This window comes from Nematolebias whitei, chromosome 20, assembly GCF_014905685.2.
Source record: "Nematolebias whitei isolate Nwh7 chromosome 20, NemWhi1, whole genome shotgun sequence".
In the NCBI taxonomy this organism is placed as follows: domain Eukaryota; kingdom Metazoa; phylum Chordata; class Actinopteri; order Cyprinodontiformes; family Rivulidae; genus Nematolebias; species Nematolebias whitei.
In genome coordinates, this window is record NC_056517.1 from 4,608,373 (window position 1) to 4,625,504 (window position 17,132).

The 17,132-nt window shown below is 41.5% G+C and overlaps 1 protein-coding gene across 1 annotated transcript in view; it reads right to left on the reverse strand.

The window, feature by feature from the left end:
* Positions 1-277: 277 nt before the first annotated feature.
* LOC119426803 (ribonuclease inhibitor-like) overlaps positions 278-17,132 on the reverse strand; it is a 24,113-nt gene continuing 7,258 nt past the window's right edge. Inside the window, exons 4-7 of the mRNA XM_037694385.1 lie at positions 15,615-15,798; positions 8,406-8,579; positions 5,908-6,081; positions 278-281 (exon numbers count right to left, since the gene is read on the reverse strand). Of these exons, the coding sequence (XP_037550313.1) occupies positions 278-281; positions 5,908-6,081; positions 8,406-8,579; positions 15,615-15,798 (536 nt within the window). The remainder of the gene's footprint in view (positions 282-5,907; positions 6,082-8,405; positions 8,580-15,614; positions 15,799-17,132) is intronic.

The window sequence follows — 17,132 nt, forward strand, 5'->3', positions numbered from 1 at the left end:
AAATGCTATTAGCTAATCTTAAACATCTGCACTTTGCACAGCGCTGTTGTTTAAAAGGTTGTTGCTGTTTTCTAAACTGAACATTTGTTCCTGCTGTAGTGAGACATGTGGTGTATTATTGATTAATTATGCTCATAAATATATAAATACTCAGGGCACCACCTCTTTAGAGGAAAATTACTTTGAATTATTCATGAATCAGCCTCTTTAACCCCCAAAACGTTAATTCTTCTCGTGTTAAGAGTGTTCCTGTGAAAAGTGGTATAGTTTCCATCGCCTACCTGCAGATGAAAAGACGAATGTGACTGAAAAATCTGTGAACTTGAAGGGACCACCCAAAATGCTGTGCGCTCATTTCACTTTGTTGACAAACGGCTGACGGAGGAAAACGAATCCTACTTTGTGTCTGAGCTACGATAAACCACCAGAGAAGAGACGCCGGCTCTTCAGGAGGACTGAAAACCGTACAGTAACAAAAAGTACCAGGTTTGATTTCAAGTGTATGAAGGACAAGGCATTTATTTGTTCATGTTCGGTATTTGGATATTCCCTGCAATTAAAATGCAATGTGTGTTTATGGCACCGACTGCAGGGCGTCATAAAACTAAAAATGTTTCATGGCAGAAGTGTTTAAGAATAATCCCTGAGGCAGGTTTTAAAAAAATATCCTCTATTTTAAATTGTAGCTGTGATAATGTTCCAATTTTCCCTAATTTTCTAGAGACGTTGAGAGGTGTTGCATGCGAGGGATGGGGAGTTGTGTCCTCCACAAGTAAATCTGATGGGAGGGTAAATGGTATGAGAAAACCCTGATGCATCTTACATTATTGTGTAATTCAATTAAAAAATACTTTATTAATCCCAGAGAGAAATTAAATGCAACATCCTGGTTTCATGAGTTGTTTTAGATGCTGATGCTGTGACAGGAAGGATCTCTTGTAGTGTCTGTCCTACAGCAGATCTGAAGAAGCCTCTGACTGAAGACACTCTGTTGTTGTATGACAGTCTGATGAAGAGGATGCTGAGAGTTGTCTATAATGTTCTTCATTTTATGAAGAATCCTTTGTACAATCATCTCCAAAGGTTCTAGAGGAGTCCCCCTTGCTGAGCCAGCCTTCTTTATGAGCTTCTTGATCTTTTTTAAGTTGCTCTGGTGCTGCTCCCCCAGCAGATGATGGCAGAAGAGACAACACTCTCTACAACAGACTTATAGAAGATATGCAGCATCTTGCTGCAAACACTGAAGGACTTCAGCTTCCTGAAGAAGTACAGTCTGCTCTGTCCCTTCTTGTAGACGCTTCACTAATTATATTATATTGCTACCTTCAGATGAGCCTGATGAGGTGGGTATGAATGAGGAGCTTGGAGATGCACCAATCTGATATTGGTATCAGTATCTGTACCCATATCAGAAAAAAAACTGTAGATCTGGTATCAGCGGGGGTTAATTTGAGCCGGAACAAGTTCTGTGAACACTCATTTTGGCCGGGTGTGTTCCAGCAACTGTTTGCTCGGATCCGACAACTCAAATCTCTGCCCCTAAAAGTCCAAAGTCATGGCGCATTTTTAATTTTTTGATTATTTATTAAAAATACAAGAGGAGACGTTGCTTAGTCTGTGGAGTGGATGTTCCAGCTGCAGCACACGAACCAGCTTGCACATTTAAGCAGATGATCTCTCCCTCATCATTTTCAATTCAGTTTGTCACTTAGGAAAAATGCTTTGTAGGCTCCATCATACAGGTAGATAACAAAATAAAAAGGTTAAGTCGTGTCATCTGCTCCAGTTTCTTTAAGGGAGACTGTCCACAAAACATGATTTAACCTTTTTTTTTGTCACTGCGTAACTTTCATATGTTCACTCAGTTAAACACACCTAAGCCCTATTTTTATTTTTACCTGGGCACAACTGACGACACTAAAAACATTTCCTACCACAAACCAAACATTTATCTCAGCTAGGATTAGCCCAGTTCAAATAAAATAAATCTGTTCACACATACCAAAACACAGGAGAACTCCTCGCGCTGCCTCTTCTGTTTTAAAGGCGATGTGCTGCGCTCTTCTTCTTCTTTGTAACAGCAGCAGTGCAACCAGCTGCAGTAATAGCTGTTGTTGCACGCAACATACAGTACTCACACTTTCTACCTGGCTACTGTAATAACAGTGTACACACAGCATATCCTTGTTTTTTCATTCATAAAACGCTAAAATCGGGGACATTTTCGGGGACAGCTTTAGCCGGGTACACGTCCAAAATGGGGACTGTCCCCGGAAATTGGGGACGTCTGGTCATCTTATTAATTGGCTCAACGGATCACAAAAAGTAAGAAGCCACACTCGACTGGACAAGAACTTACTCTCCCAGCAGCAGTGGAAATGTATGAAGTTGTCCTGGGTGCAGAGGCAGCTAATAAGCTTAAAGCTGTACCACTTTCAAAGGACACTGTTAAGAGAAGAACTGAAGAACTCTCAGCTGACGTACAGTCACAGCTGCTGGAGAGACTGCGTTTATGTGAGCAATTTTCTATTCACTTGGAAGAATCCAGACATTTCTACTGTGGCTCAATTAATTATTTTTGTGCGCTACCCCTGGGCATTTTGGAAGACTAACTATTCTGCAAGGAGGTGCCGGGCAGGACGACAGGTGAGGACGTATTAAAACCAAAGGTAAACATTTTAGCATTTATTATGTTCATTGTGAGAATAAGTCAAGTTTTAAAGTGGTTTTTAATACTTTTAATTCTATAAATATTTACTTGATATGACTTCTGCTGTTATGATTCTGTTCAGCTTTATGTAAAAAGTTTTCTGTGATTATTTGAAGGTGGAAATACATTTAATGTGTTTATTATATGAATAGGTAAAGTTTTAAAGTGGTTTTTGATACTGTTAATTTTCTCAAAACTAATTTTTGGTAGTTGAAATTAAAATTATTGTCTTGATTGAAAAATATCCCATATTGAAACTAATATAGAAATTGTATTAACACTATTAAAGAACTGGTCTTAAATATATTTTTACACAAACATTTCCATGTCATCAATTCAATTCAAAATACTTTATTAATCACAAAGAGAAATTAAATGTTGCAGCTCATCATCCTGGTTTCATTTATTATTTATTAACCTTTATTTAACCAGGCAAATCCCATTGAGGTCACAGATCTCTTGGAATGGAGGCCTGGGCCTGAAGAATCCACAGACATTTCTACTGTGGCTCAAATAAAAAAAAACATGCAAGTTTTTTGGTTTGTAGGAGAAAACTGGAGAACCCAGAGAAACCCACACAAAAACGAGAAGAACATGTAAACTCCACACAGAAAGACCCCAGGTCCAACCAGGGATTGAACCCAGGACCTTCTTGCTGTGAGGCAACAGTACTAACCACCGAGCCATCATGCTGCCATTAAAGAGTTGTTCTACATGCTGATGGCTGTGGGCAGGAAGGATCTGCAGCAGTCCATCCCACAGCAGATCTGAAGAAACTGCAGATGCCGATCCATCCACCTGGACCGTGCGGGCCTCTTGGTCCTCCTGGGCAGCAGGACCACCTGAATGTTGAGCGAACTCCTCCCTGAGCGATGGTCACTCCTCTCAACAGCTTGTTGAGCTCCTCATCATTGCAGACAGCCAGCTGCAGGTGTTGGGGAATGATCTTGGTCATCTAGTCGTGAGTTGTTTCCTGCCAGCTCCAGGATCTCGGCAGTCACTCGAGCACTTCCACCAGGTAGACGGAGATGCATCCACGGCGCCTCCTTTACAACTCATTTGGGATTTGGGGCTGTATTTGAGGTATTATTTGAGCTTTGAGATGTTAATCAGCTGCTCCTGGTTGTAAAAACTACCTTGTGGTTATGGATTATAATAAATGTCCAAAAGTAAAAATGTTTTCAGTAAAAATCCTTCCAGCCGCACAGCATCTGATACCAGAGGAAGTAATGATCGGGGGGGGGGGGGGGGGATTACATTCAGAAAAAGAGGAAATAAAGTTTTCAAAAGCAATATCCCAGAATGAAAGTAACAGCTACTCCAACATACATCCACTTTGAGTGGCGCAGTTCTAGAATTAATAGAAATAAATTAGAATGGCTCTAGAATTAAAGAGACAAATTGAAAGAACATTATTTATTAAACATGAGGGGGTCCCTGAAAATCTTTCGCCCTGTAAGGGGTCCCTCAACCCAAAAAGTTTGAGAGCCTGTTTTAGCGTACCATTTGGCATTCGTTTACCGTATATCTTAGTGTATATCTTGGATCCTTTGTTTTTTTACACTTTATATTTTTGCTATTGTTGGGTGTAACTGGGACCCTGTGTACCTAATTTTGTTCCACCTCATGTACCACGTGTGATGTGAATGACAATATATTTGGCTTGAACTTGAATCGTGTGAACAGCTAGTTCTGGACGTCAACAACAAACTGGTTGATCCACTATGAGAAGGTGCAGTTTATAAGACTGAGTTTATTGCAGCTCCTCAGACTGAAGAAGTCTTTCGGATAAAAGGCGAAACATTTCAACAAGTTTTTATATTTTTTTATTTTTTGAATCTGTCCAGAGGACCTGATTTATCTTTTAGATTTCTGCATGTAGTTTGAGTGGATCCAGCAGGTGGCAGCTGGAAATAAAATCATTAAAATACTATATTTGTGTTAATTATCTAAATCTAATCATATCTGTGGTTGTGGTTATGTTTATCTGGACAGTTTTGGTCCACAAATTAAAAAGTTTGGACACCTCTGGTCTAAACACTGAAAACGAAGTGTTCTTTTCCCTCAGCTGTTTGTCTCTCTAGGGACCTGTTCAGGGTCTAACACACACCCGTCACAGCTGGACTGGAACCAGCTCCCCATGGCTCAGGTGAAGGCAATGAATGGATGGACAGACAACTTACATGTTAGACATTTGTAAGTCCTTTCTTGCTCAGCATGTAAAGTGTAGTCGAGTTTTTTTGTTAAGTGGATGTTTTTATTCCTTTTTGGGAGTATACGTTTAAAAAGAAAATGTATTTCAGACCAAACAAAAAAGACAGGAGTACTTCATCCATCAGATTATTCTCCTCTGAAGCTACCCCGTCTTTGACTGCATCAGACAGGAAGCCCACAGTTTTATTTTCAACAAGAGCTCTACATTTTAAAAACTGGTGCTGAACTTGAAGACTGGTCAAAATTTGTTTAAAGCAGAAAATGAAACATTGAATGCAACTTACACCCATGTGGCATTTAGATGAAACTTGAATTTGACAGAAAATCGTGATTACAGCTTGAGTCTTTGATGCTTATTTTGACTTCTTTTAAACTCCAGTTTTAACTCACTGTCACGAACAGAACAAGACAGATAGAACCATAAATGTTACACTAGAAAATGTAGATTAAAGTCACTTGATTATCATCATGATTCCAGCAAGGTCTCTTTTCCACACAGCCTTCGTGGACGGTCAGGAGGACTCAGCTCATCTTAACTTCAGTATCTTGAGCATCTTGATCAGATAGAAAGGCACTATATAAGTACAGTCCATTTATCATTTTCCTTCACAAAGGTAATCATTTCCAAATGCAGAAAAATGAGAAGACAGCCATTTCTGATCCCAGAGCTGTGACAAAGCAGAAACTGATCAGCTGTTTCGTGTTGACATGATACAGGCTCTGTTGTCAGGCTGTCAGCTGGAGTCCAGCTTTATTTCCAGTCAACATGGAAACAACAGTCATCTTCACAACAACACAAACATGTGAACACTAGCTTCTGGCTAATCTGAATGGTTGACTGTTGTCTTGGAGTCCAGTCATGAAGTAGTTTAACGGCTCTACTAAGAAAAGCTGCAGGTTTGCAGGAGACTGGATCTTTGCTTTGATAATGGCTGGGTTTAGTCTAATACAGCTGACAGGACTTACTCGGACCAGCTACTGACCTCAGAGTCTGCAGTTTGTAGTCTGGACTCCCCACAAGACCCAACAGCTGCTCAACATCTGGTTTCTTCAGGTTGTTTGTATTCAGGTCCAGTTCTATCAGATGGGAGGGGTTGGACTTCAGAGCTGAGACCAGAAAAGGACAGCTGATCTTTGACAAACCGCAGTTCCACAATCTGAATAAAGAATACAAGATGTGAGCTGAAGCCAACAGGATGCAGGTTCAAACAGAAATATGAACTAAATGATTAGTTTGTCCACTGATGACTAACAGGCTGTGCGCACAAACTCTTTTTGGAACAACACCTGCCGTGAGCGTTTAGAACAAGGAGCAAGCATCGAAGCATGAGAACTCACCTCAGCTGGGTTGACTTGGATCTTAAACATATAAATGTGACAGACGTCTTCCTCACGTCTTTTTAAAAACACAATGAATTAACTCAATTTAGAGGTCCTCAATAGAAATCCTTGATCTTAGCGATAACATACTGTTATGCCTTCACAGCATGGGCATCTCTCTAGTTCAGGATAAGAGAGTGTTTCAGGAGATAATTCATTTGTTTTTTTCTCAGGGGAAGAATGTTAATAATAAAACATCCATAACCTTTTACCAAAAAATCTCTGACACATACTCATGACACATACATTCTCCTAACTTACACTCCGTTATAAAGAAGGTCAAGGTTCTTTGTCATTATTGCATGTGGTACATGAGGTGGAACGAAACTATGTACACAGGGTACCAGTTACATCCAATAAAAGTATAAATTGTAGAAGAAAAACAGTAAAAGATCTAAGATATGAACTAAGAAAAACACTAAACTAAGAATACGTTAAACACTAGTGGTACAAAAACAATACGCCAAACAACAGCAGCACGAACATGAGTCTGTGTGAGCAGATGAGCATGAATGAATACAGCAATGTGAAGTAAATCAGCAGCATGAGATCAGCAGCATGGATAGTCAGCAGCACATATCAACAATAAAGTGGCATTATAGTGATTTATTTTTCTTCATGGTGATTATCCTGGTTAGATATTGAGTCTAACAGCTTCAGGGTAGAAGCTGTTCCTCAGTCTAGTGGTTCTACACTTAATGCTCCTCAGCCTTCTGCCTGCGGGGAGCGGGGCAAAAAGTGTGTGTGCTGGAGGTGTAAATGTTTGTGATGGTGGAGAGACTGACTCCAACATCTTATGTGCAGCCTCCATGCCACACGTTGATGCTGGAGCACAGGATGCTCTCCACTGCACACCTGTAGAAGGAGGTGAGGACTGAACTTCCCAGACCAGCTCGTCTCAGCCGCCTGAGGAAGTAGAGTCTCTGATGAGCTTTCTTGATCAGGCTGGTGGTGTTGTTGCTCCAGCTAAGGTTATTGTTCAGGTGCACACACAAGTACTTGTAGCTGGAGACCACTTCCACTGCAGATCCTCCTATGTGGGGGGGTAGGTTTGTTTATTCCTTCTGAAGTCCACGACCGTTGTGCTTCAATAAAATCGGTTTGGGCTGCAACTACGCATTGCAATGGTTGGGCCTGTGGAAAAGAGTTATTCTGCAACGTTGCCCCCCCTCCCCGGCTCCGGCACCGCCCTGGACCCCCCCAGAGGAGCGCGCTCCACAGGCCTAACGCTTCTTGAAGAAATATTACCTGTGGCCTTTATCCCACAGTTTCACACCAAGATCATCAGAGGAGTTCTGTTGGACCTCAGAGTCTGTGTTGTGGAGGACTCCCACACCAAAATAAGGCTCAATATCTGTAAAATTCACTGTTGCAGATTTTTAATTTTTCTTTTTGCAAACTAAGGTTGATTAGTCAATGATTAACCTGAAAATTTAATCCAGTGGCTTGTTAGATATTTTACCAACGACACGCACACACACACACTTGTCTTTTTATCTTTACAGGGATTTTGCATTGACTTACATTCATTTTTCAATAATTTCTATAGCCTAACCCTTACCTTTACCCTAAGCCTAGGAGCAGTTTGTCCTCACGATGTAGTACAAGTTGGAAAAATTAGCCTTACAAAGTAACATAAACAAAGACACACACACATGCACACAGAGCAGATGGTAAGTGATGTATATTTGATCAATCCATCATCTTTACCCACTTCTTCCTTTTCAGGTCTCCAGTCCATCACAGGGACACCTGGACAGGTCTCTAGTCCAACATAGGAACACATGAAGACAAAACAAGACCACCAACCATTCACTCTCACTCATACCTAGGGACAATTTAGAGTTACCAACCAGCCTAACATGCATGTTTTGGTCTGTGGGAGGAAGCCTGAATACCTGGAGAAAACCCACGCAGCACGAAGAGAACCTGTAAACTCCACCCAAAAAAGCCCCTGGCCAGGATTCGATCTGGCGACCTTGCTGAGAGGCAACAGCTCTACCAAATAAGCCACATTTATAAATTAATAAATTGTGAAGTATCAGGGAATGATTTTAGTTGGACAAACATAGAAAACCTCCAACAGCTGCAGTGAACTGACCTCAGAACCTCAAGTTTACAGTTTGGACTCTCCAGGAAACCACAGAGCTCCTTCACTCCAGAGTCAGTCAGGTTGTTGTTACTCAGGTCCAGTTGTGTCAGATGGGAGGGGTTGGACTTCAGAGCTGAGCCCAGAGAAGAACAGCCGATCTCTGAAATGCTGCAGCGTTCCAGTCTGAATAAAGAATAAAAGATGTGAGCTGAAGCCAACAGGATGCAGGTTCAAACTGAAATTTGAACTAAATGACTGAAGTGGACATAATTAGTTTTGCTGGATGTCAGAGACACAAAAACTGGATCAATTCAAGGCCTAGCATTCCTTGAAACAGTGGTTTTTAAGCTGTTTTTGATTGGGCCTCACTTTGGAGAATGTTGCCCCACCTACAACTAAAGCTGCAAATCAAAACCCTAACAATTCATGAAATACTCAAGTATTTACTGAAGTTCCTTTTAGGGAGCCATGGCCAAAGGACTGATGAAGTCTTTGATGAAAGACGAAACGTTTCAACAAAAAGAAACCATCTAGAGGACCTGACAACTTTGTTGGATTTTTTTTACCTGGATTATTGAGCATGTACTTTGATGTTTTGAACCGCTTTGGCCATGGCTGCCTCAGACTAGCCGGTGGAGGAGAAGGTGGACTCCAGAAACCATTTTAGCACCATCAAACTGGTTGACCCATTATGTGAAGTGGCTATTTATAAGACTGAGTTTGTTGTGGCTCCTCAGACTAATTAAGTCTTTTGGATGAAAGACGAAACCTTTCAACAAAAAGAAACTGTCCAGAGGACCTGACTTAACTTTGTTGGATTTTGAACCTGGATTATTGAGCATGGACTTTAATATCTCTTTCTTTGGTGTTTTCCTCTATCTTGCAGAGTAATGCGCCAAAGAGCAGTAACCTTGATGATCTTGTTCAATTCAGTCCATCCATCCAATATCTTTTACTTGTTCTGAAGTCTGGTCGCGGGGGCAGCAGCTTGAGCAGGGAGGCTCAAACATCTCTTTCCATAGCCACCTCTTCTAGCTCTTCTGGGGGGATCCCAGGGCATTCCCAGACCAACCGAGAGACATAGTCTTTTCAGCATGTCCTGGGTCTTCCCCGGGTCTCCTCTCAGTTCAATTTTTCAATTCAATTCAAAAATACTTGTTGATAATTTTATAACTTCAATGCAGATTTCACTTGATAAAATTGCTCCTCTGAAAAATAAAGTGATCAGTCAGAGGGAAGCTGGCTCTTTGATTCAATTCTCAGTTACATACATTAAAACAGGCATCTAGAAAGCTGGAAAGAAAATGGCGCTCCAATAACATTGAATAATTTATTTAATTAGGAGAGATAGCCTGCTAACATATAAGAAAGCCCTCCGTAAAGCTAGAACTGTATATTCATATTTAATATGAGAATAAAAATAACCCCAGGTTTCTGTTCAATACTAGAGTTACACTAATGATAAGTTCTACCTCTATTGAGTCATGTATGTCTACAGCTACAAGCAGTGATAACGTCATGAGATTTTTTATAAATAAAATTATTTCCATTAGGCATAAAATTCACACCATCTTTCCTACTACTGCCTCTGATTTCCTGTCAAATGAGGCAGCTATAAAAATGTCACTAGAAACTGATTTATGCTTGAACTGTTTTTGTCTTGTTGAGTTCTCTGAATTGTAAAAAAATAATAGCTTCATCCAATCCATCAACATGTCTGCTAGATCCAATCCCAACCAGACCGTTTAAAGAGGTATTTCCACTAATTAATATCCCCATTTTGGATCTGCTTAATTAGTCTCTGATTAATGGTTACGTACTTAACAATATTATTTATTATTTAATTTAACAAGATTAACACTTAAAAACAATTATTTGTTTGCTCAAAATTATAGCAAATAAATGCACTTTAATGGTCAAATCAGCTGCATTTCAAAAATCGATTTGTGGCCGTGGGAGTGTGCAGAGGGAGGACTCGCTGTGCATTTATTCAAAATTTAACAAGATAACCACCTACAGTAAAAACAATTGTTTGCTCAACGTTATAGCAAATGTGTGCCTCAATTGAACTCTTCCTTAATAAATGCACTTTAATGGTGAAATCAGCTGCATTTTGCCGCGCTGCCCAGGCGAAATGCAGCTGATATGACGTTTGCTCCCTGAGTTCCGGAGCGACATGAAGGTGGCTCTCTATGGCAAGCCAAGTGTCTCATTAATAGCTACTTTTACCTATTAACGAGACACTTGGCTTGCCATAAGGCTTGAGGGCCGTCCCACAGACCATAAACATGCATGTTAGGCTGATTGGTAACTCTGAAATGTCCCTAGGTGTGAGTGAGAGAGTGAATGGGTTTTTGTCTCGTTTGTCTCTATGTGGCCCTGTGATGGACTGGAGACCTGTCCAGGGTGTACCCCGCCCCTTGTACTGTGATTGCTGGACATGGGCACCGGCGACCCCCGTGACCCAAAATAGAAGAAGCGTGTAAAAGATAATGGATGGATGGATTGCAAACAATAATCAACATCATTCATGTTCACATCTGTTATAATCAAATAAAACAAACTTCATTAATTTTTTTTTTTCTTTCTTAAAGGCATAGAAGAAAAGAATAAATATTACCGGTAGTCAGACTGTAGCTGACTCTGAGTCCAAGGACAGCGAATGTGTGAAAACAGACATTATTCAAGTTTAGAACAACTTTAAAGAAAACAGTTCATGGTGAGTCTGGTAGACAACCCCAAGGGTCAGAGGTCAGAGACAGGGCGCGCATATTCATGCTACACTGTAATTAAACTTTTACTTAAGAAGCCTGATTATGATTCAGGAATTGGGGCCAATTATAGACCTATATCTAATCTAACGTTCATCTCAAAAATTCTAGAGAAAATAGTTGCAGGTCAGTTACGTGAACATCTACAAAGAAATAATCTGTTTGAAGAGTTTCAGTCAGGGTATAGAGCACATCATAACACAGAAACAGCACTAGTAAACATCCTGATGCATGCTCAATTATCCAGGTAGAAAAATCTAAAAAAGTTAAATCTGGTCCTCTGGACATTCCAAAAAACAAAACAAAGCAAAACAACAAAAAAATGTAGAAACGTTTCGTCTCTCATCCGAGAGACTTCCTCAGTCTGAGGTGCTGTATTCAGCTCAGTCTCTTAAATAGCACCTTCTCAGAGTGGATCAACCAGTTTGCTGCTGACAACCAAAACCAGCTGATCACATGGTCAAGAAGGACCATCAGCCTAACAATGGATCATTAGCACACTGATGGCTGTTTACTGTTCACAGAGGGCTGAGTGATACTAGCAATCACAGCATTGTAAGAGGGGGACAGTTGAACCCGGAGGCCTCCACCCCTGTTTAATGATGGACGGTTTCTTTTCACAAAGATGGCCTCCTTTACTCCTCTTTCAAACCATCGTTCCTCTCTGTCCAAGATGTGAACATCTTCATCCCTGAAAGAGTGACCGCTGGCCTGGAGATGAGTGTAGACCGCAGAGTCCTGGCCTGATGATGTTGATCTTCTGTGCTGGTCCATCCTTTTGGCCAGTGGCTGTTTAGTTTCCCCGATGTAAGACTGATCACCCTCCTGACACTGAACAACATACACAACATTACTCTGTTTGTGCCGGGGGACTGGATCTTTGGGATGAACCAGTCTTTGCCATAATGTATTTTGGGGTTTAAAAGCCACTGGGACATTATGTTTAGAAAATAAACATCTCAGTTTCTCTGATACTCCCTCAACATACGGAATGACCACTGGTCTGGGTCTGGGTTCCTCCTTTTCACCTGATGGCTGACTGGAGTCCTGTTTGGGTTTCTTCTCTGCTTTCAGGAAGGCCCAGTTAGGATATCCACATTGCTCTGCCAATGCTGCTGCCAGAGTTTTAATGAGTGTTGGTAGGAGATATCATATCTCTCCAGTTTTATTTTCGTTCCATTGGCTCCCTGTCAAATTCAGAATAGAATTCAAAGTCTTACTTCTAACCTACAAAGTTCTCAACAACCTAGCTCCATCTTATATTACAGATCTTATTGTTCCATATTTTCCTAACAGAGCACTTCGCTCTCAGACTGCAGGTTTACTTGCGGTTCCTAAAGTTTCCAAAAGCAGAATGGGAGGCAGACCCTATCAGGCTCCTCTCTTGAAGAATCAACTTCCAGTTTCTGTCTGTGAAGCTGACACATTATATACTTTAAAGGTTAGGCTTAAAAAAAGGTTTGTAAACTCAATCATCCAGGTAGGTAACAACAAACAAGATTAAATTATGTAATCTGGACCAGTTTCTTTAAGTGAGAAACATTTCGTCCCCCATCCAGAGGACTTCGTCAGTCTGCGACCTGCCATTCAGATCTGTCCCATAGGTAACCTTCACTGCTGTGTTTCAAGCCAACCTTCTGCTGGAATTTTAGAAGTAGGCTTTAACATGTGCAAAACAAACCCATCCAAAACAATCAGTCATTATGTACAACAATTTAGGCCAGATGGCCGACGTTTCTCACTTGAAGAAACTGGTTCAGATGACATGATTTAACCTTTTTTGTGGTTAGACTTAACTTTTTCCTTTTTGATAAATCCTATAGTGGAGTTTACATGTTCTCTCCGTGCATGTGTGGGTTTTCTCCAGGTACTCCAGTTTCCTGTCACAGACCAAAAACATGCATGTTAGACTGACAGGTAACTCTAAATTGTCCCTAGGTGTGAGTGAGCGAGTGAATGGTTGTCTCATTTGTCTCCATGTGTCCCTGTGATGGACTGGAGACGTGTTCAGAGTGTACCCCTCCTCTTGCACAGTGATGGCTGGAGATGGGCACCAGCGACCCCCGCGACCCAAAAAGGAAGAAACGGGTAAAGATGATGGATGGATGGATGGATGGATGGATGGATAAATCAATCCTATAGTTAGGATAAGCTTGGGTTTCCTGAGCTATCCCTCAGTTATGCTGCTATAGGCTTAGACTACTGCAGGACAAATTGCCCACATTTCCTCACTCTGCTGTGGTCTTTACTTGCTCTACTCTGTTTGTATTTGTAATTATTTCTATCCTTGTTTTTCTTTGTCTTTCCTCCAATAGAAAGTGCATCTGGACCTGTCATTTTGTGTTTGTTTCTCCTTTCTGTCCTCTCAAACCCAGCTGGTTGAAGCAGATGGCTGCTCATCCTGAGCCTGGTTAAGCTGGAGTTTTCTTCCTGTTAATAGGGAGTTTTTCCTTTCCACTGTTGCCAATGTGCTTGCTCAGGATGGGAGACTGCAACAAAGTGGATACAATGTAATCTGCTGGCTTCCTAAAGCCCTATTCGCACGGGATTAGTTTTACCTCGGGACCACATGTAATAAATAAATAATTCCCCAATGTCTGCTTTTTATGTGGCGCATTCGCACGGGATAACCAAAGCCTGAGATTTAGCTGAAATTTACGGACATCTTCCAGATATGATGTTAATGCACTGGTCCATAATAATGTGCTTAATGTGCGGTCCGGGCCAGTCTCAGGCTTTGATGTGGTTTTACGAATCAGCACAAAAAAACCTAAATAAGAATGCACAATATAAAATTGTGTTAATCTACTTGTTGAGGAGGAGGCAGTTCCGACCGGACAGTTTAAGAGGTAAAAAAAGCTCAGATGGACAACTGTCACCCATCTTGCACGTGAGTGGTCACATGTCCGCTGACCCGCCGGTTGAAATGGACTTGCGACCTGTCCAGGGTGTCCCCTGCCTCTCATACAGTGATAGTTGGACATGGGCACCAGCAACTCCTGCTACCCAAAAAGGAAGAAGCGGGTAAATTGTTCTAGAATTGCACCACTCAAGGTGGCTGCATGTTGGAGCAGTTCTGTTACTTTCATTCTGAGATTTTGCTTTTGGAAACTTTAATTCCTCTTTTTCTGGATGTAAATCACATTTTTTGGATGATTGTTTCCTCTGGTATCAGATGCTGTGCAGCTGGAAGGATTTTTACTGATTTTTTTTTATTTTTGGACATTTGTTATGATGCATAACCATGGCAACAAGTCAGTTTTCTACAACCAACAGCAGCTGATTAACATCTCAAAAGCTCAAATAATATCTCAGCTACAGCCCCAAATCTCAAATGAGTTGAAAAGAATGTTCTGTGGATGCATTCTCATCTACCTTCCAGCTGTGCTCGAGTGCCTGACCACTGATATCCTGGAACAAGCAGGAAACACGACTCATGACAACGGAAGGACAGGATCGTCCCTTGGCACATACAGTTGGCTGTCTGCAGGGATGAGGAGCTCGGCAGACTGCTGGGAGGAGTGGCCATCGCTCTGGGAGGAGTTCTGCCCGGCATTCGGGCGGTCCTACAGCCCCAGAGAACCGAGAGGCCAACCGAGTCTGGGTGGACGGATTGGACAGCATCTGCAGCCAGTTTCTTAGGATCCACTGTGGGATGGACCTTTACAAGAGATCCTTCCTGCCTGCAGTCATCAGTATCTATAGCATCTCTTAATGAAATGAGGATAACGAGTTACAACAACAAATAATTTCCCTTTGGGATTCATAAAGTATTTTTGAATTGAATTGAATATAATGGATGGATGGACAGATCGGTCAGCTGATTATGCGAGTGTCTCTGTACCTGCTGTCATTTGCAGATAAAGAAGTAGCAGCATCTACAAAAGCTGAAGCGAGCAGCGCATTCATTTAAAATAGCCTTGTTCTATATTTTTCCAAATGATTTTGCTTAAACAAAAACAAAAAACGCCTCATTACGTATCGGATCCCGCCCATTTCTGTCAAAATCACAGAGATGCCTATTCACATTAGATTAGTATTATCACAGGACCTCGGAGTTCAGCAAAATATAGTAGGTAATTTGCGGGGGAATTTTTACTTTACAAATTACTGACATGGCCGATTTGCACGGGATTAACAACACAGACAATCCCTGTAATTACTGCAAAGCGCATGTGGTACCTAGGTAAAACTAATCCCGTGCAAATAGGGCTTTAGATAGATATCAGTAATTTTTACTAATTGGCTGTTTTTTTTGTATGTGAATGTTTTTGTTTAGCTGATTAGCTATGGGATGCCCTAAAAAAATAATCAGTTATAGATGTTCATCCAATAATAATTTGAACAGCATTCCTTAGTTAATGAAATAATTTGCTAACTGCACACACAAAGAGCAGCATGAAGTTGGACAAACATAGAAAACCTCCAACAGCTGCAGTGAACTGACCTCAGAACCTCCAGTCTACAGTTTGGACTCTCCAGGAAACCACAGAGCGCCTTCACTTTGGAGTCAGACAGGTTGTTGTTACTCAGGTCCAGTTGTGTCAGATGGGAGGGGTTCGACTTCAGAGCTGAGCCCAGAGAAGAACAGCTGATCTCTGACAAAGCGCAGCCCATCAATCTGAATAAATAAAAAGAAAACGAGTTTAAGCCAACAGGATGCAGGTTCAAATTGAAATATGTCATAGTAAGATTTTCTGTTATTCATCAAGTTCGTTGAGTTTTTCTTTTACTTTTATTTTCATTCATCCTTTATCTTTACCTGCTTTTTCCATTTTGGGTCGCAGGGGTCACTGGTGCCCATATCCAGCAGCAATCACTCTGCAAGAGGCAGGGACACCCTGGACAGGTCTCCAGTCCATCACAGGGACACATAGAGACAAATGAGACAAATAACCATTCACTCTCTCACTCACACCTAGGGACAATTTAGAGTTACCAATCAGCCTAACATGCATGTTTTTGGTCTGTTGGAGTAAACCGGAGTACCCGAAGAAAACCCACGCATACACGGAGAGAACATGCAAACTCCACCCAGAAAGGCCCCTGGCTGGGATTGGAACTGGCAACTTGCTCGCTGAGAAGCGTCAGCTCTACCAACCGTGCCACCCTACTCTTATTTCATTCATAGTTTTTTTTCCTCCATCTGTCTTTTGCGTTCAGTTGTGTTTTGTCAGTTTAGATTCTTATCCATCTGTGTTTTAGCACTTTATTGTTGGGTTTGTTTTGGGGATTTTTGTGTATTCTCTGTGGTTATTCCTGTTTAGTTCCCTCTACCTTTTCTCCTTCACCCTCAGTCCGCTTCCTCTATCTTTCTTCAGTCTCTCACATACACCTGACCCTACTTTAATCACCCAGGAATGCCACTGTCAAGGAACTAACAGAATGGGCTCAGGAATACTTCCAGAAAGCATTGTCAGTGAACACAATCCACTGTGCCATCCGCCGTTGCCAGCTGAAACTCTACAGTGCAAAGAGGAAGCCATTTCTAAGCAAGCTCCACAAGCTCAGATGTTTGCACTGGGCCAGGGGTCATTTAAAATGGAGTGTGGCAAAATGGAAGACTGTTCTGTGGTCAGATGAGTCACGATTTGAAGTTCTTTATGGAACACTGGGACGCCATGTCATCCGGACCAGAGAGGACAAGGATAGCCCAAGTTGTTATCAACGCTCCGTTCAGAAGCCTGCATCACTGATGGTATGGGGTTGCATGAGCGCTTGTGGCATGGGCAGCTTGCATGTCTGGAAAGGCACCATTAATGCAGAGAACTATGTTCAGGTTCTAGAACAACATATGCTCCCATCTAGACGTCATCTCTTTCAGGGAAGACCCTGCATTTTTCAACACGATAATGCCAGACCACATTCTGCAGCAATCACAACATCATGGCTACGTAGGAGAAGGATCCGGGTACTGAAATGGCCAGCCTGCAGTCCAGATCTTTCACCTATAGAGAACATTTGG